General features: G+C 36.3%; 1 protein-coding gene across 1 annotated transcript in view; it reads left to right on the plus strand.

The window, feature by feature from the left end:
- The window catches only part of PLCE1 (phospholipase C epsilon 1), a 167816-nt gene that overhangs the window by 92614 nt on the left and 54232 nt on the right, over positions 1-20970 (plus strand). Inside the window, 1 exon segment of the mRNA XM_082309577.1 lies at positions 12166-12482. Coding sequence (XP_082165703.1) covers positions 12166-12482 — 317 coding nt within the window.

Here is a 20970-nt window from a genome sequence, read left to right on the forward strand (position 1 = left end):
TACCTGTGTTTATCTAGGAATATATGTAAGGATTACAGCAAGGGCATGGGCTCTGATTTTACTTCTGTGTTTTTGCGCACTCTAGATAGGACACAGACAAAATAATATTTTGAATGCAGAAACCAAACCTGGGGTCGCACAGCTCTGGATGGGTGGGGGTGGAGGTAGCTGACCCCCGTGACAGCGCACTGTAGGACATGTGAGAAGAGCCGTGCATCTGCTGCACAGCATTCCCATTGGATATTGTGGCTGCAGCCAGGTTTCTGAGCGGGTTATTAAATAAGACTGAAATTTCCAGGGGTTTTCTTGTCAGTTAATCACATATTCATTTTCACATCTTAAACCTCCCCCTCTCTTTTTGGCCAGTTCCAGTGAATACTCTTTTAGTATGTCTTAAAATACTTGTATGCCATTTCTTTAATAATGAATTGCAAGTGCTAAATGGTTGTGATTTAAGAGTATTATCTTTGCCCTTCACACTGTTGTGAAACCCATCAATTCATTTCCAGTTCATCATTCTTCTCCATTTTTGTAATCTTTTTTTAAACATATGTGTCCTTGGTTCATTCATTTATTCTTGTATGAGAGATTCTTCTCAAATTTTCCTCTACATAGTGAATTTTGAACTCAGAGGTAGAATTACTGCACTGTAATAACTAGTTCTTTATAGCAGTGTAGCATTCACTATTCTTATTAACTCTTTGTTAAGTATCTTTCTAAATTCTGGTACTTTCTATAACAGTACTTTGAAAGGCCATGTTGTTCTTGGTAGGTTGTTCCTGCTGTACGCTGCTGAGATGAATAATATAAAAATATTATCACAATAGTTTTGTGATGTTCCGATACATTTTTCTGACTGATGCCTTAGTACATCATGCTACCTGCTCTGTTATGTCTTAGGGCATTTCTTTGTATATGTTAAATTTACATTTTTGTTTAAATACAGATATATTTACTGGGTTTTATTTTCCTTTGAAATCTAATGATCTTGGATATCAAATTAAATTATAGCTGATACAATAATTCTCCCATTCACAAAATGTTCTCATCGGGGAACATTCAGAGCACGCAGTAGAGTGAATAACAGAACTCTCACCAAAGCTAAGTGGCGAAGGTGTAGATTGAAGGATTTCCACTACAGTTATGTGGATAAGAAGTCGAATTTGTATTATTCAAAATGTAATATAATAAAAGTAAACAAGGTTCCTTAGCAGATCACACAAAGATATTTTGAACACAAGTGCACGATCAACAGTATTTGCTATTAGTGGTTCTATTCTCTGTCCTTTTTCTGTGAAATAATTATGTAGAGGACGAATCACAAACAAATTTGTGTTATGATCAGATTCCATTTAGGTAACAGCTGAAAGCAGGCCAGAATGATGAAACTTCTGAACTGACAAACATTTTTCAAGTGTATTACGTTCCTTTACAATTCTTCCACTGCTAAGCTTCAGGGCTTAAATTGGAAACATTTAATCAAGTGTTGTTGTTTTTACTGGATGTGACTTGGATTAATTTTGTTCCAATAATCAGTAAGAATAATAACTAAAATACCTTACACAGCAGATTTGCCTCCTTTGGTTTACGTGAAAAATCTGGTAGCATCTTTCATGCACAGGATTGTCTTTTATGTGAAGATTCAAAAGGCAAGAATCATTAGTCATAAAAACTGTACACTTATCAGATCTTACTTAATTCTCATGTTATTCCTTGACATAATTATACTTAAAATTAATTTCTCAGATTGCATCTAGTCTTCATCTTGTACTGCTAACATCAATGGCAGTTTTAGTATTTGCTTCACTTGGTATGACACTGAAGCCATAGTGAACATTCTTATCGTTTTTACCTTAAAGGACTACATTTAATGATTGTTTTCCAAAGTGAAACAATTTTCATTGAAATAGTTCTTTGAATTTAGGCATTCCTATTCTCTGCAGTATTTGGATAACTGGACAAGATGGGAACAGACATTCCTCTCTCCCCCTATCCTTCAGGGGTCTCTTGTCACATGTGATCTGGCCTTCAGGGTGAGACCAAAGTAAGGAAGATGATGTTTGTTACAAAATGTATTTCTGACTATCTTAAAGCTTGTGTTCGTGGTAATTGTTAAAAGTTGTGCAGCCAAGGAGCAAAGTGCAGCAGATCATTACCTAAAGGCAGGGATTGCTGATGTGGAAGACCAGTGCCCTCCGACTAGAAAGGAATGTTTCAAGGCTGACGCTCTGAAACATTGAAAATGTCTGTTGCAGTTTTGCAGTTATTTACATTATGAATGCTATATTTTACTGCAACTACAGTTTGTGTAGCCTTTCAAATGTAAAAAGTGTCTAACACAAAAAAAGAAAATGTGAAAAATTTGGATCATGAACCTCTGCTTTAACGGGTACCTAAATTTATATACATTTTATTTTTAACATCCTTGTTTTCCACAGGTATATAAGTATTCTCAAATTATATTTTTGTTTAACTTTTCTCCTGTTCTCACTGATTCATAACAGAGTTGTTTTATTCTTAAAACTGAAAAATTACTTAATTTCTGCTTTATGTAAATAGAAAAAATCAAAATAAATTTAATTTTCATCCATCTTGATCAAAATACTCAAATATTGTAATCTGATTTGAGATTCTTGTGCTCTGTTTAACCACTGGATATTTCTCCATTGCAGAGTTAATTCAAAGTTGTATGCATTTTAATTTAATTTTGTTCTGTTAGTGCACAGAAACTCCTGCTTTGATTTTGGACATGCTTTGCATCAGTTTTTGTGGGTGAGGTTAAAGCTTGGGTTCTGCTTTAACTCAGGCAGTAACTTGTTCATTTTGCAGTGAGAATTGTACAGTTCTTTTCCTAGAACACTCTTTTCTTCCAAAGTCAACTCATAAATCTTTCCTTTTGACCATTTCTTTCGTATGTGCTGGAATTTATCTGGTAATTTATATATACATTTATTTAGCATTTGAACTTAACATTCTATGTGCTACGCTGTATTTATATCCAGTATTTTAAAAGGTCTTGAATGCACATGCTGCACAGAGAATCCTCCTGCTGGTGTGTTGCTCAAGTCAAGATGCTGGTAGACTACCACTCTGACAACCTTTAGGAGAGAGATTTGTGAGATATATGTGAAAGCGGAATATTTCTGAAAACATCTCCAGGAGATTGGCAGAGGAGGGGATTCGTTAGATGGGATTTCATTGCAGGAAAATAATGAAAAACTTGAAAACAGTTGAATAGCAAGTGTAGCAGTGTCATATTAACCTCTTTAGAGCCTTTCCACATATCTGTTACACTGTGATACAAAGGTGTAGATTTACAAGTCAGATGTTATTTCCCTTAATTCCTTCACTCAGCCTTCATGATGATAGTTGCCTCTGAAGCAATAAAATCTGATGTCTGCTCTTGCACAGGACGGGCCGCAGCATGCCACAGCAAGACAGGTGGCATGTTAGTACCAGACAGCTTTTGAGATCTAATTTTCAACCAGTCGATCAGACACTCACTGTCTATCTACCAAATTTATAATTAAACCTTCTTCCGGCAGGTGTTCTGAAATCGGGATATAGTTTCATGAACTATAGCAATAGGTGAAGGTCCCCTAAAATAGCAGGGCCCAGGTGGCCCATTGCCAAGCATGTAGACTGGAAGCAATAAGGCTGCTTTCTGACTAAATTTGTAGATGGTGGATCTCTTCAGACTTTTGGCAATACGCACTGCTGATGCATCTCTCGTTAATATCTATGAACATGTCTATGTTCAGCCAAACCTTGCATAACACTAGGTGCCCTTTGTAGCTGAGGAATCCCTTTGCTACCGTGGTAGCCTCAGGGTCATTTGTTAGGGCACTGCCTTCAAAGCCTATTATTTCAGGTGCAGAAGAAGTGTTTGCTGGCTGGGGTTAACCCACAATGTCACGCTGATTCTTACACAGATATTCTGGAGGCATTGCTAGTCATCCGGCGTTGGCATGAGGATGCAGTCTCAGATCTTTGCTAGTTGCCCTGAAATGGAAAGGAATTGGGAAATCAGCATCAAATGGCATAAATTTTGTTCTGAGATCTGCTACTGTTTTTGCAGAGTCAAAATGACTGTTACAATGCTACTATCTGCATCTTTTTTTCCGGTGAGTATACAGCCAGAAGCAAAACCAGCGGATCCATTTATTATGGGCAGGTCTGTGATTGTTTCTGTCAGCTGTAGCCAGTACCAGCCAAACTGCATACAGAGCAGGAAGTGGCTGGTTGAATGTGTTGACAGTGTATGGTAATTCAGAGACAAGCAGCCAAGTTCTTCTTTTGTACGCTGCAAAATATTTCCGTGAATGACTCAGGCTAGTGGAGTGGTAAAAGCCCTGGGATGCACTGCCAGAAATCTGAGCAGCAGCGTAGATGTAATTAAACAAGGCAGTGTGTAGCTGTGCACTGGGGATGATGGGAGGCAGGCATGGCAGTCTCAGGTGTGGTGAAATCATGGTGATACTTTAAATTCTTTTTGTATATTATGTCAGTGCTCATATATATAGTTTACAACCAGGATCTTCTGAATCCAACCACAAACGGAGTTTAAATGGGTTTTCAAGTTCATACTTATGGGTAGGAACTTCTGAAAATGTAAGGATTGCTATGTAATTGATAACTTAAAGTTAATATGTTAATAAATCCTTCATGTTGATCTTCTTTAACTCAACTTTAAAATTGGAATGAATGTTTCTCTGTGCATAGGTTTTACTCTGTGAGAGTGTTTATCCACAACTTTCGTGGTACAAAAAAAAAAAATTCTTTCCCATGCCTATACATCTCAACTGTCCTGATAAGGATGTCATTTGTTTAGTTAAATTCGTTTCAAGTCAGAAATGATATAGGCAGGTTGTATCTCTAACTCTACAGTACTTTCCAGTTTTTTCTGGGGTTTCATTTGACTGATGCTATAATTGCAAAAGATAAAAAAGAGCGCACAGTTCAGAGTCTAGTTTTCAGAACTGAACCCTTTGCCATTTCCTAAAGCAAGAAGCGATTTTAGGATTAAGTCGTTGTTACAAGCACTCCATATCTTTCTGTTTGCTGAATTCCACTATGCTGGTCAGTTCATGAGACAGAATTTTGTGGTATATAATTGTAATTTAATTCAATTATACCTCAACATGATTGCTTCCTTTTTCTTAAACCCTCTCCAGAGGTTTCATAACTCTAGTTAACAATAAAATCTCAGCCTCGATAGAAATATCTGTGTGTTATAGTTTCGTAGTGATCTATTTCTAGCAAAATTCTGTTCTACAGGTGATTTCTACCTTTTTCTTTTTTCCTTTGTACTGTAGAAACTATTGTTCTTTTCACCTGGCCCATTGTGATGACTTGCTGCTGCTCCACCAGAGAAGATCACCTTCTCCAATGTCTTGCTATTACCATGATCAAATTAAACTCAAAGCAGGTATTCTCAAACTAGCTGTGAAGTTTACTGTTTCTATTCCAAACCTGAAAAAGATCTTGTGCCGTCAGAGTGTGTCTGTAGTATTACTTGGTCTAATAAAAGATTATTTTCCATACAGATCCTGGCTAAATTCATCATCTTTTTTTCAAATCATCTGGGAGTCTTCCTTTACTCAGAGTATTATCTTCTGTTTACTGATGCTCAGGTCATACTGAACTCCAATTTTATTTAGTGCCAGTACCCTGCAGATACAGAGCTCCCCTGATAATAATTTACAATGCGTGCTGATGTGCAGTTTTAAGAGGTAGCTCATATTGCTAGATTTAGGGATATGGAGAGAGAGAGCATGCGTGCGTCTTCTGATTCTTTGATTATCTGACTCATAAGTAAATTTGAAGAAGAAATGGGATCTATTAATTTCAGTGGTTTGTACAATGAAATTAAACTTGAACTTGATCCTGTTGTGGCAAGCTTCCCACTGAGTTTAATATCAGGCCCTTTGATACTGGAGTGAATTGTTTGCAGTCAAAATTGATAACAGTGAATTCATGTTCATTACAAGAGAGCAAGAGATGTTTTTAATTATACAGAAAAGGAACAGGAAATTAAGAAAAGCTTGTTGATTTGGTTATTATGGTACTGAGATACGTCGCATCCAAGGGACAGCAAAACAATTCTATCCCAGTTATGCTGATCTGTATCTGAAGCTAGTGTTCAATTAAACTATCATATATTGCATACGTGTCTTCTGTTTGGGGGAGGTTTTTGTTGTATTTTTCCTCTTTTTTAAACAGAATACTTCTTTATTATATATATTGACAGTTGTTCACCTGTGGCTCTTTTTCAGTTTTTTTCCACAGTCTGCTTTTATTTTCTCACTGTAAACATAATCCATATGTTCTCTTAAAGCATACGAACAGTTTGGATGATGTCTGTAGCGTGGCTTGTTAAAGAGACTTCTATTATAATCCATTTATTGCATTACCTTTTAATACCATCTGAGAAAAATAATCCCCTAAGATATTTTTGTGTAATTTCAGTCACAGTAGTATAATTTCATGGAAGCAAAGTCTGTTATCAAGAAAGCAACTGAATTATAAGATGTTATAATAGGTTGAATAATTTCTGTTATTCTTACAGCTATTGAAATCTGTTTTCTGCTTTAGAACATACAGTTTGTCATAATCACAGGATCTTCCCCCAGTAACCTTCTAGAGGGTGAGGGCTTTTTTAGTTATTGTATTTTTCACTTTACTGCTTGCAAACTGCTGTTTTTTGAATGTATAGAGAGAATACTTTTTTTTCTCAAAGTAGGCATAGAAAGTAAAGCAACCTGGAAATAAAACTAAGACACAAATCCGGTTTCTCATTCGTCAAGTCATCAAACTTTGTTGAAAGTCAGTTTTCATCTTTTTGGCAGGTTTACTCTTTTGAGATTGTGCTGGTTTAAAAAATTTGGTGGCTTTTCCCTGGGTATACTCCCACATGCATAGCACATTCCTACAAGTATCAAATGTAAGAGTTGTGTTTGAGTTGGGATGAAAGTAATTCTGTATCACTGTCCTTACTTGGTCACAGTTCACATGGAAAGCGATGTGATTTTATCAAAGTACAAATTGCATCGTTGGCAACTGTAATTTTACGCAGGATTAGCACTTTTGACATTGGTGTGATTGCAGTTGGGGCTGTATTTATTTTCCTTCTGTCTTTGTATGAATTCCACTTACTTTGCTCAAACCTAATCCTGAAATTTGCTTAGGGAAAATTGGTGGCAGCAGCCCAGCATTTATATCATATGTGTATTAAAAAATTATCTGTGTGCATGATGAAATAAAATTTAATAAATAAGCACCTTTTAATTTTAGCTTTACAACAAATATGGTAAATGTACAGATAATTTTGCTTTTATTGTTAGGACGTATCACATATGTCATAACTGCTGTGTTTAGTAGAACATACAAGTGTGGAATAGTTCTATGAAAGATTACAAATAATTAACACTAGCCTTCTAGCAGTGTTGTTCATGGTTTTATTTATAAAAGTTTCTTTGCATTTTTCTTTAAAGTGAACTCCCTGGTTTTCGTATTAAAAAAATACTGAATCAGCCTTTTGCTAATATAGCAAACACAAACATAATATTGTTCAAAAGAGAAAAACACCAGAAAAAAAGTTTTTCAAGACTGTCTTGAAACTTTTTTGTATACACACACAAAAATGCACACACAGTTTTTACATACTTACATACTTGAAACATTTTTTCAGTATAGCTTTTATAAAGCCTATACATATACAAGATGTATGGAAATTCTAAGTTTTATAGTAATAAAGGCTGAGTTAATTTGAAGTTAATCTGTTTTTAGAAAAGCTCCTTACTAAACCTTGTAGAAATTTAAAAAAAAAAAAAAAAAGAGTAATTCTTGAGACAGTGTTAGAGTTTATGACGAGCCTAGGCTGAGTAATATCCTGAAGCAGGCAGTCTGTATTTTTCTCCCATTCTTAAATCGATTATTCTTTTGTTAGAGGAGACCTATTCGTTCCTATGTGTATCAGCAATGATTAAGTCAACCCATGAGTCCTTTTTTAAAGCTAGGCAGAGGTTATCTTGGTTTGATTAATAAAAGCAGTGCTTGCTATTTAAAAGATTATCTGCTTCAGCAGTTTATCAGAAGGATAAGCAAAGCTATCAATTCCAGCTTTAGACAACTTGCAAATGAATAGTCAGGGTCCTCATTTTCTTCTACTAGTTTTAGCATTAACTTGATGTGGTAGAGCACAAAGAATAATACGATTTACTGCAGCAGCAGCTAATTTTAGTGAGGATTGTATCCTGCCTTAACTCTAACAAAATCTACTGTGATTTTGGCCTGAAAGCAGTTCCATTCTGCAAGTTAATCTAAGGACCTGGTCTTTCTTTGAAGCACAGAAAGATATGATCTATTTCCTGAAGAACATAAACTGACAACACAAAGCTAGACGACTTGTGGATAAGGCTGGCTAGGGAGTTTTATAGCAGAAACAGAGTAGGGCAGATCAGTTCCTGGCGTGAAAAATTATAAAAGTCTTAGACACGAAAAAGAGACAAAAAAATAGTGCAGAAAAAAGAAAAGACTAGTTTAGTACAGGCAAATAAAAAGGGGGGGGGGCGGGGAAGGAGTAGGCTTTTGTGCAGAGTGTAAATCATGGAGGGTGGTGAAGCTGAGAATGAGGATCCTGGATTTTCTGTGATAAAACACAGAAGACTGGAATGAGGAAAGATACCAGAATCTGGAGAGGTGAAATATGTCAACAACCAAGACTTGCAAAGATGTGAATTATGGATGAAAGAAATATTTATAGGTGTAGAAATAGTCAACAGAAATAAGTTATATTTCCACTTCTTCAATATTTATATCCATACTTCAGCCATGAGCTGTGAGCCTTTATAATTCTGTTTGGCCTGTGCACCTCTCCTTGGATATCAGCTGCACTCTTGCTGCAGCAGCTTGTTCCATGGACTGTTACATTAAAGATGCAGCACTTGTTTAGTTTTTCCAGTTTAATGGAGAATTGAGAAATGCTAGTTTGAAATTTAGGGTTTTTTTTAATCAGGAAGAGTTTTATTTATTTTCTGTCTTCTTTCAGCAATACCAGTGGCTGATCTTGTTTAGCCTGTGACTTGAATCATCTTGGCTTAGCTTCCAGGAAAAGATTTTCTTTTTGACAGCTTCATTTTTCTGTTAGAATGAAGCTGACTTGTGAAGCCTTTGTTATGGAAGATGGTGGTTTCATTAAAGGTAGTTTCATTAAACGCTTTCAAAATCCCTGCATTAGCTTTCTGCTGGACTTGATCAATGGGCAGTCAGTCTAAGTGAAATAAACTTCAAATGAGATATTCCTAGTAGTTTCTGGCAGTCTGGAGATACACTGTGGAGCCACTTTCTTACCTCTGGTTACTTCAGTGTGTTGAGGCTTATTCTTAGATGTGAGAGGTTGAAATAAGTGGACCCTGAAGGGTGATTATGCTTAGGCAAGGCAGTATGCAATAGGATCACGAACAGTGCTCTAGCCTGTTGCAAATTCAGTGTCAACCTTTGCCAGTTTTTGAGATCTTTGAGCAAGGCTGAAGTTCTGAGACAATATGGAATGTTGAAAGTGTGAATGTGGGTGGTTTTTGTAGTTGATATTGTAATGGAGAAGGTGAATTACTGAGAACGCACCCCTAAATGTCGTCAACAAGCAGTGCATCCAGGAACAGCTCATCTTCACTCGTGTGTTACCTCTGTTCCATCAGTCACTACTTGACTGGGCACTTCTTACAGAGTTATGCCTTCCTTTCCTACTATATCGATAGATACAAGGTATTTATAACTGTAGTTACCAAATAATGTTGAACTTGCGAGGCACCAGTATTTCTGTGGCATTGCATTGTCCATGCTACTTGCTGTCTTGTCTCCTGCGTTATGTCATCACCTGCAGCCGCGCCATGATCTGAGTTGTCTGGTCCAACTGTCCTTTCCTGACCTCAATGTCATCTCGAGCTCAGATGCCACTGACAGCTACAGCTTGTTAGCAATTGTGATGTGCTAGTTGCCTTCTGGGAGTGCATCTTCTGGTGCAGTTTCATCTGGAAAGGATTCGCTTTGTGTGCTCCAAGACTGTAAACTAAAGCGCAGTAAGTGAGGATGTTTGGGAAATTCACTTCAAAGCGCATTTGTGATCTAAAATAAATTCACAGCGTAGACACAACCTGTACACCCTCCGTTTCAGCAGTGAGGCACAGGAGAGGCTGGTACCGGCTGTACTTCTCTGCCTGCTCCTGGCTGGCAGGGTGCCTCCTATTTCCCAGGGAAGTCCCTGGGTGAGAAGAGCTGTCGTGCATGGAGGGTTAGCGAGGCACTGTGACTTCTAGGGAGCAAATGGGCGGTAGCAGATATTTGCGTCATGCCTTCCATATCCTCCTCTTTCTGAGATAACACTGGTTGTGACAGTGAGTTTGGTCCGTATATGCAAAGCACTATGCAAATATACAACCCCTGTAATATAAAATGAACATTATATTTTGCATTGTTTTTATTTTGGCATAAGCTTATCTTCTGTAAGAGATTTTTCTTACAAAACCTTTCAGAATCGTTCCGCACAGATTGAAGTAGAAAACAGAATTGGAGTTTTGTGTAGAATCAAAGCAACAAACCTGAAGCAGGCCCAGAAGCTCACTGTGCTTCACCTGCTGCCCAAAACAGGATTGACATGTCAACATGGTGTTCTTAACTGTCTTTTTTTCCCCCCAGTCTTTCTGGTAGGAGTTTCAGTGACAGAGATTTCTTGATATCTGCAGGTATTTTACAGCACTATTTCACTATCCTTGAAGTTATACCTGTTCCCCACTATGTAACCAGGATATTGCTTGTTGCAAATTAAGTCCATTACATGTTTGCTCGCCAGTCTAGACACAGAAACAATTACTCTTTGGCTCTTTCAGAAGCCTTTTATGTATTTGAAAATTTCTCAACAGGTTCTGTTAGCCCAAAGGCTTTATTTAGGGCTACTATAATTTATCTTTTGACTTTTAGTAGAATATATTAAGAAAAGGCAATTTTCTGTCTTTTTAACTTCCCACTGATTGACAATAGAGTCTGCATAAAATGAATGTAACAAGGGAAACCTCATGTAGCATATGTTTATTATAAGAGAATGAATTGTAATCAGTCATGATGAACTTAGGGTTCTTTTAGTGAACAGAAAGGATATTTGCTCCCTCTATGAAATGAGAATTTATTGATAAAAAAAATTGAAGTAAAAGATAGATCTGGAGTGTATCTCCATTATGTGTGCAAAAAATCTCTAAAGATAATTTGTGAAGCAATGAAAAAAAATAACTCCTTTTCCTGGGAAGGAAGAAGAGTACAGAATATACTGCTATGACTGTTTATACATTTAAGTAATTCTTGAAAAATTATTCTTCAGAGAACCCATTCTAAACTTATCTAGTCAGAAGAATCATACTCACTGTTTTGGAATCGTGTTGATGTTTCAGGCTTCCCACATGGTCTTACAAAGCTTGGCTTCTTCCTTCTTAGGAAAAGTTTTATTTTTCAAGGGATACTGCTGGCTAGGATATTATAAAACTACCATGAATGTTTTGTAATAACGGATAAAGCATGCATACTCCCAAATATATGCATTTTCCCAGAGGAATGAAAAACGTTTTGTAACTTTGAACGTTTAGTTTCACAATGCAGTGAGCACAGATAAGTTGTATCTTATACCAAGAGGAATATGAAGAAACATGCTGACCCACATGGGTTTTATGTGGTCATTATACATTATTTCTTGCGACAGTAGAGTCCCGATGACCCAGCCAAGGCCTCAAACTCCTTTGTACGGCAGACTCTAATATGTAGGCAAAACAGAGCCGCAGCCTGCCCAGATGATCGTTTTATTTGAAGTTTTGACAAGACTGCAGGTAACTGAAGCAGGCGTTTGGATAAGTCAGGAAACAAGCACGTTTTGGCAGGTAGCTTAACAATCTCAGAAGCCCCAGTTGCCAGCTATCTAGCTAATACCAGATATAGAGATATGCAGAAAGACCCCAGCTAAAAGACCTTATTAGGTTTAAATATAGTTAGGATATAGTGTACTGCTGAATAAATGAATGAACAGTTTAACAGAACAAAAAGAACAAGTTGTCTTGCTCTTGCACAGCCCAGTCCAAGAGTTAAAGGCGAAACCTAATAAATTTTTTATTTGTTTTGGTTTAGAACGTCAAGCGTGTACATCTATGGCTGGCTCCAGCGTCCTTCCCTCCAACGTGGCTGGTATTAGCAAAGAGCTGATCGAACTGCAGCACCTCATCCAGTTCCCGGAGGAGGTTGCCAGCATTCTGACCGAGCAGGAGCAGGAGCTGTACCGGAAAGTCTTACCCATTGACTACCTCTGCTTTTTAACCAGGGATTTGGGTAATGCTGAATGTCAAAGCAAGCTGCCGTCTATTAAAGCTTCCATATCTGCTACTATTCTTTCTTCCTCAAGTGGTGAACATAATGCTGTAGAAGATCTCGTGACAAGGTTTAATGAGGTAAGACAAAACTTTTAAAGGACTTTTCATAAGGGTTATTACCTGATTTGGGGGTTAGTTATTTCCTCAGAGCTGAATTTAGCTGTAATGACAAATTTTTAAAACATAAATTAAGATGACCAAGGGATTTAGCTAAAAAACTTCCACTGAATTTAATAGGAGTTATGTGACCGATTTGCTCAGTGAGTTTGGAAAACTGCAACCTAAGTTTTTCTTGCACATTGTAAAGTAAACAGGAAGAAAAAAATTACAGACTTGTATTTCTTTGTATTTATAATGACAGTATGGTGTATACTTTCAGTGACTTTATTATTTTGTTCAGGAGCTGGAGTTTTATTTATTTGTTTTGGATTTTTGTAGACTAAGCATGATCTTAGGAGTCAGCACAGAAGTATTATAAACTAGAAGTTTCTGTATTGTGTATAATGTAACTACACTAATCTGCACTATTTATTTATTTAATCACTGTGTGTGTCTTGAATGTTGTTATACAAAGAAGTGTCATTTGGCATGACACATTTCCATAAGCCAAATCGTGAGTTCTTTACTAAGATTTTACTTTATTTTTAGTAAGGTGATCTTCTGATGAGTTTTAATAGAAAATTGATCAAGGATTGAGAAAACTGCAGAAAAAAAATCCACCCCAAAAACCCAACCCAAAACAAACCCTAAATAAACCCTCAGGTTTTAGCTGCAGAAAAATGGAACAATTTCTTTCTTCCCTTTTTTGTGTGAACCATATTCAGTGTTAGCACTTTCTAGATTCATAGAAGTGGAATAAAAAAGATAATCTTGACTTATGCTCTTTTAGTTTGTTACCCACTGCATTCTTACGCTTTAATAAGAGATGAAAATTGTGCAGGTATCAAAAAGACAGCGCAAAATTAAGTAGATAGAGCCAAATATGTATTAACCATCAATGAGCTTCCTGCTTCCTGGGCAAACAGGACTCAGTGAGTGAATATTTAGCATGTTTTGAAGTGTTCCTGTTTCTTGCCTGTTAGTGAGATTTAGAAACTAAAATAGTGTAAATATGTTGGCTTCTCTCACCTAATTCTATTATGGGAACATAAATAAAAGTTGCAACTGCAATATTCAGTCTCTAGACAGAGCCTCAAAATTGTTTAAATTAGCTCTAGTTACTGTATTTGGGAAAATACTGTGGCTGGTGTACAGCTGGAGGGGACTCTAGCTCCTGACCCAGCCAGGGACCTCCTTCCCGTGGTGTTTCTCTTACGGTGATCACCATAGTGAGGGCAGTGGGAAGGTGGTGAAGTGGGCACGGTCTAGTACGACCTGGTGAGGCACAATGCCAGAGCAGTTTGTTAGGACGTTTTGCAGTGAGGTGTACAAATTAGATTGACCGTCGTGTTCTGACACTGAACAGTCACAGGATTGAAGAGCAAGTAGGTGGTGAAGAAGTCCTGTCAGAAATGACTGAGGCTATTCAATATCAATGAGAATTTTAACATTAAAGTTGCCTTTTCATAGAATCATAGAATCATTTAGGCTGGAAAAGACCTTTAAGATCATCAGGTCCAACCCTTAACCTAGCAATGCCAAGTCCACCGCTATACCATGTCCCTAAGCACTACATCTACCCAAATCTACTACTTACTATTTTTTCCGTAGAATAGTCAACATTATCTTTTAGTTTTAGAGGTTTATGACTTTGCATTTTTTGTGATCTAGCATTACTTGTTTGGTAATGCTACAGGATATTTTTTCATATAATTTGAATTAATTCCTAAATATCCAGTGCATAGATTATATATTTAGTGCAATGGATTATTTAAAGTATAATCTGGAATAACTTTTTTTAAACAGAGTTGTTATATGTCTAAATGGAGTTATTGTATAATATTTACTGCTTGTAATAAATCACTGTTTTGCTATGTGCTTTATCTTATGGTGGAGTATATCAGTTGCTGTAGCCAATCACAAGCGTGAACTTTCAAAATGTCTTTGTTTATAAATGGCAAGAAAATTCTTGTGCAGAGAGTCATGCTTTTGTTGGCAAAAGGCAGTGAGCACTTGCTGATTTTTTTTGGCATTGCCTATAGAAATACTGAAGTGTATTTATAATGTGGGAGCCAGAATGACTTTTAGGATGACAGGCTTCTGATACATAATGGGAAAAAAAATCATTTCATGCCATTGTTCTGTTAAATGAGCAATTATAGTATATAGAGGATTTTTCATAAAGCGATGTGCTTTTTATTAATTTTTGTGACACTTACTACATATTAATGAGGAACACCTTATAACACTTTTTAAAAATGACAGTCAATAATTACTCTTTTGTTACACAAAGGAACTTCTGTATTTAATAGAAAAAATACTGACACTTTCATGGAAGCTTAAATTGAATGAGGGCTGCAGGACTACTGTAAATTAAAAATAATGAAGATTAAAATATTTTCAAATTATTAAAATGTATTTTTAAAAGTTCAAATGAAAAGTAGAGGGAAAACTTGGTCTTATTGAGGTAAATTGTACTAGTATTATTTACTGTTTAAATTCCAGTAACTCCCAGAAACCCCGGTTCATGAATGAACCTGAAAAATCCCATTGACTGCAGAGTGCAAGATCAAGCATCACATCGTTCCCTTATACTTTAAATATGTTTGTTGTTTACAAAACTGTTGTTTTCTAGATGTGAATGATTTAAATATTGTTACTGGTGAGATACATAGAGTATGAATATCTTCTTCTAATCATTTGTTTAAACCTTTCTATTTACCATTGGTTAGTGTTGCTTAATCTGAATTACAGTATTTAAACCTCAGTGGGGTCTAAAAGGTATAGGAAAGACTTACACAGGAGAAAGCACTTATGGTGAGTGGTCAGCCTTAAGCGTTTGGCATGGAAATGTCTATGAAGAACTGCAGAACTGAATCAGAAATCAGTTGCCCTCTGCAGTAAGTAAAATGGGTTCTTGAAGACAATTAACACAGCTGAATATGCAGTAGATAACTGCTGTTATTTTTCCTACTCAATTCTCATTTGTGGAAAAGCGTAATAGTGGGCATACTGTCTAGCGCTGGATGAAGCCTGTAATGTGCGTTTTCTTTTGCTGTATTACCTGGGTAAGGTGTTTGACTTAAAGTACTGGAAATGATTCAGTGATCACATTAATGCTGATGATCCATCAGGAATACTTCCTAAAATTTCTTTTCTGTAGAAAGGCAGGATGACAGTAGCTGGAGCTTTTGCCTACTTCAGTGTTTCATTATATCTGTACCTTGTTTTAACTTCCTGAGTCTTGCAAGATTTCTGAAAATTACTGGGTCTCTTAGTATGACAATGGAAATACATTTTTGTCGGATACTCTTGTTCTGACACAGCATTGTGAGCCTGATGAGAGGAGCTGAAAAGTGTAAAAAGGATTAAAAAAAAAAAAAAATCAGAAACCAAGTTAAGAAGCATATAGTGAGAAATCTGCATCACAAGTAACTTAACAGGCAAGGAGAAAAGTTGTGGTTGTGCCTCAGGCCAGAAGGACTTTGCGTTGAAGTGGGATGTGTGAGTCCGTTCCTTGATGAAGGTTGAATAGGCTTTTGGCCAGCCAGACATTAATCAGTATCTTAGTGTGACCCAGTGACAATGCAAAAAATAAGTAGTGATAGGTGGTATAAATTTCATTTGTGTGCCTTGCTGATTTTTTTTTTTTAATAGCTCTATTCCTGCTTCAAAGGCAAGGTAACCAACTTAAATGTTTAGGAGAGCTCCTTTGTTACTGTCTTTGTGGCAGGGTTTCCACAGCCTGCTTACACCTTGCCTGAAGAGCCACACGATTTCTTTTTAACCTGCAACGATCTGAACGCAGTTGACATAATGTCAGTGTCTGCTCGGGGTGTCAGTGGACTCAGTCCTCTATAGTATGGAAGAGGCACAATTTGTTTACCTCCCGGAGCTGTGATAACCGCTCACCTTGCCCTGTTTTGCGTGGCTTTAGTGAGTGCTTTAACCTTAACTTCAGGAGTACAGCAAGGAACTCTACCGCAGCTGGAGATACCTTTATTTGTCACAGATACTGGATGAAACTAATAACTGAGTGGCTTTTGTTTCTGATATATGAAGAACTTAAGAAAATAAACAATGAAGACTGGAGAAATAGGAAATTATAACCCTCTAGGTCCTCTTCATGTATACATGTTTTCTTTTCACTGTCAAGAATGATAGGGAAAAAAATTGTAGTAGTCTAAGTAGCGTAGAGACATGAAAGATGGATAGCACGGATTAAAGCTGCTGTCAAGCACTCCATGAATAGTAGCACAAACATGCAACTGGCAAATCTTGTGCTGCTGAGGTTGGGAAACAGAAACTGCCTTTGTTTAAGAGAGCACGGTTATGGCTTAGACCTGACATACAGTTACTAGAGGGGATTCAGGCATTATGTATTTCCCTGTGTCTTTTCTTGTCATGGGTTTCCAAGTATCAGTTTATTCCCTACTGTGTTAAGCAAGGTGGCTGCCATGACAAGGAGCTTGAACACCCGATGACTTGTTTCAAAAATATGTTGTGAGAAAGGTCAGCCATGAACGATCTGCTTGAATCCCACAAAATGGTTTGGAATACTTTCTTGGATTGTGTTTCATTTGTATTTTGAAAGTTTTGGGTCAGTCCAGTTCTCAAGTCAATACAGAAATTCACAGGGAAATAAAATATTCACAGGCAAATAAGAATCTTATAATCTGCTAATGTTGCAGTTTGTCTGCAGGATTTACTGTCTCTGGTGGAGTTTTTTGGCAGATAGAAGTTCATATGACATATAGCCCAGTCACTAAAGATTTGTAGTATTTACATGTATAGACATGTTTTTTCAGACTTCCCATATAGAAAGATGATAGTCATGGTGGAGATTGCCACTGAAGTTTAAATAACTTCTATAATGCTGCTATAGAAAGCCTGGGTTTAAGAAATAGTTCATAAAACTAAAGTTAAATTAAAAAATAATCAAAGAATTAGAGGACTTTTCAACATGTGGAGAAGATGCAGTAGACTTGAAAAAGGAAAAGTTAAAAATGATGGATAACCACAGAAGGATGAGGGATGCAGACAAAAGGTATTACTGAATCACTCTGATAACGTACTACACTGCAGAAAGAATATAGATTACTATGTAATAATTATCAGGTATTTAACAAGGAGGAGAACAGAACTGAGAGAGATGATACCATGCTCCTAATGGATTTGAAATACACATATTGCAGAATTAATGACAATAAATAAGAAGGTTTGCCTGCTTAAGAAGAAATGCATCCTGGTGTTCTGCAATTAGCAAGGTGCTAATTCCTATGTAAAGAACAGATCCAATCAATCACTTTGTTGGAGTAATATAATAGTGTGGCATCAAACACTGAAAAACAAACAAGGAATTTTGTTGGATTTAGAAAAATGGAGAGAAAATTATATTGTGTTCACCTGCATCTACAGCTCTTCTAGGCAGTCCATGCACTATCTTACACATCTAAATGTGGCTGAAATTGAAACTTCATTTATCGGAAATGTTCTTTTAGAATACTATGATTAAAACACAGCTTTTTTCAGTTGTTCCTTAATACTGAAGTTTAGATCAGATTTAACAAATATACAAAGTCCAAGGAGAAGTTACATTACCAAAAGGAAAAAGTTTAACTGCTATGCTTTTAGACCCCAGATATGTTCCTAAACTTTCATTGATCCAGTGGTCATCCTAATTTTCTAGCATGGCAGATTGTAATCTTAGCTGTCATAAAGTGTTTTGACGTCTTGTCTCTGTACTGTATAGAAAACTTAAGAAAAAATCTTCATAATATTTTAGAAGACACTTAAAGGAGAAACTGAAAACATGGAAAGTAATTTTGTTTTTTACTCAGTGTTGTGGGAAAATTGGGCACTAGAATGAATGGCTTCTGTTGTTTTTTCCCTCACTTTCTGCTTGCAACAGCCTGACGTTTCAAATGGTCTCAGAGAAAGGGAATGACGTTTCTGTCCCTTTAACCTATTTGACCTGAAATTTTCTTTGTGTTATACATCTTGCTCCTGTGGGTTGTCTGTTTCCTTACCTGTTAGTGTCAGTAGTTCTGTTACTTCTTGATAAATGTTTCGAAGAAAACATTGTTTCAGATACTCTGAATGCATTTGGTTCAAATTTTCAACAGCAAATTTTCAACAGCATAAAAAAGATTTTTATGAAGTAAGTTTCGTAGAATATTCTGTTTATTCCAATTCTGTTTTTATTGCCAGAAGGCAGTAAGGGTAGCCTTCTTTAAAATGATGGACTTTTTCTGTATTTTTAGGAAATGTATAGCTCCAAACTTGGAAGTGTTGCAATATAGGAAATAATATATCTTTAAATCTTTTTCAGGTAGAGAAGAATCTTTCTGTATATCTTAAGGATGCATAGTATCCCTATATAAATAAGGATAAATATATTGCTAAGCCAGATGTATTTGAGAAAAAACTGTGGGTCTGTTACATGCGCCAGTTTCTAGTATGTAACTTTGATTCAGTAATTAATTCAGATTTACAGGAGTAGAAGAAGCAAATCCACCTGTAGATATTTCAAATATTCTTAAATGTTTTACCTTTTTAGCTTTTTTATTTTTTTGTGTTAGAAGAATTTAATTGCAGCCTGTGTCACATGTACTCAGATAATTAGAAGGTATTTTGCTATTTGTTTTTTATTTATCATGAAGGTTTTGGGCCACATGCATTCAGTATCACCAACTATAAATAAAGCCCATAGTCTTTAGAAGTTTGATTAAAACTGTAGTTATACGATAGTGGAGACTTGGGCACAACATGTACTCATCAGCGAGACACAGCTGATATTTCATTTGCTTCTAATAATACCAAATTGATCGTAGAGTGTTGTAAGAGCAAGGCAGTGGATCAAGCTAAAGACAGATATTCTTTCCTGTTACTAAATGTAATTAAAAGCTGATTCTGAATTAGCGGCTAGCGTGGGACGGGGCGAGTGAAATATAGTAACATCTAGCTTTGCAAAACTTATTGGCATTTGGATTCTCTTAAGACTGTGCACATAATAATAGTAGTAGTAGTAGTAATAATAATATATTTTTCTGCTCTGATAGAGCACTGACTACCAGAAGTTTAGTTTTCATGAATGTATAAAAACTATGGGAAGAAACTGTTAAGGAGATTCTGCAGGGTTAGCAGAGCCCTTGTAGCTGGGAAGAGATTAGGAAAATGGTACCTAAGTGTGTTTTAGGACCCTGAGAACTGTAACAGCGTACTTTTTTCCGCCTCTCCTCATTGCCTGCTGTGCCTTTCTCTTCTTCATTTAGTTCTTTTCTCTGATTTCTGTGTGCTATTATAAGTTCGCCCAGCTGCTTTACCTTGAGTGCCACGTGGTCCTTACTCGGTATCGTACCTTTGTGGTATGCCACAGTCTTGCTGGGCACCTGTTTCTTTTTCTGTATCTTTACCCTCCCAGACTCTTGCACATTTATGGTTTTTACTCCCAGCCACTCTTGTGCCTCTCACCAGCAAAGCAACCACAGAAACACAAGTTCAATGTACATGTTGTAAACGTTTATGTAAACATTTTAAATAATTTCAAGCATTGCTTTATCTAAACATGAAAAGAATATCTTGTAACTTGATCTTTCTGGCCACAGCTTCAAGTAAAAGAAAAGAAATAAAAACTTAAAACAAAATGAAGCATTTAATTTTCCACGCTGAGCTATGTGCACAAAGCAATTGTGATGTCTTAGATTGAAAGTTGCACCAGATTGAAAGGTCATTCGAACAGCTGTCTGAAGGTAGTCCCACTATGGAACTGAAAATGCAAAATAAGAAGTTCAATATATAAGGTGATTTTTTGGAAAGATTGAGTTGCCAAAAAATAATCTAAGAAGGTAAAAATGTTTGAACTGCTCCAGTATAGCACTGCTACTGGGGTGATTTCATCATTCACTAAGTCATTCTTACATTCAGTAAAGTTAATTCAATCTATGGCTATTTAGGACACTAAATGATAACGATATTTTTATTTGTAATGGTTTAAATTTATAAGTTTTCTTCATTGTTCATTCAAAACACAAATTTAAACCCTCACTTTCAAAACATAGACATATCATTTTACTGAAATAATGGAATGTAAATAAATATTGCGCTCTGTCTCTTAGTTCAGCATTTTTTTGCAATGCCTAAATGGGTTTGCATAATACTTTTAAAAAGATTGCGTTTGTACAAATATCAAACTGTTTCCAGTCCTTGTTTGGAATAGTGTTTAATCAGATTCAAAATGGTAAATGTCCTTTGTAAGGTTATATAATTTCACTCAAGCATGTAAAGTGAACCATCTGTTCATAAGATATGCAATTTAAAGAACTCAGATTAAAAAAATTATGTTGTATATTATACCAAAAGCCCAAAAATGTTAATAATGAAACTTTAGTGAAACCCATGTAAAATAAACCAATTCTGTGTTATATACTGTGATCCTTATATTCATCAGTATGCACTGATGGGTTTG

The sequence above is a fragment of the Platalea leucorodia genome, assembly GCF_965183815.1.
Source record: "Platalea leucorodia genome assembly, chromosome: 4".
NCBI lineage: Eukaryota > Metazoa > Chordata > Aves > Pelecaniformes > Threskiornithidae > Platalea > Platalea leucorodia.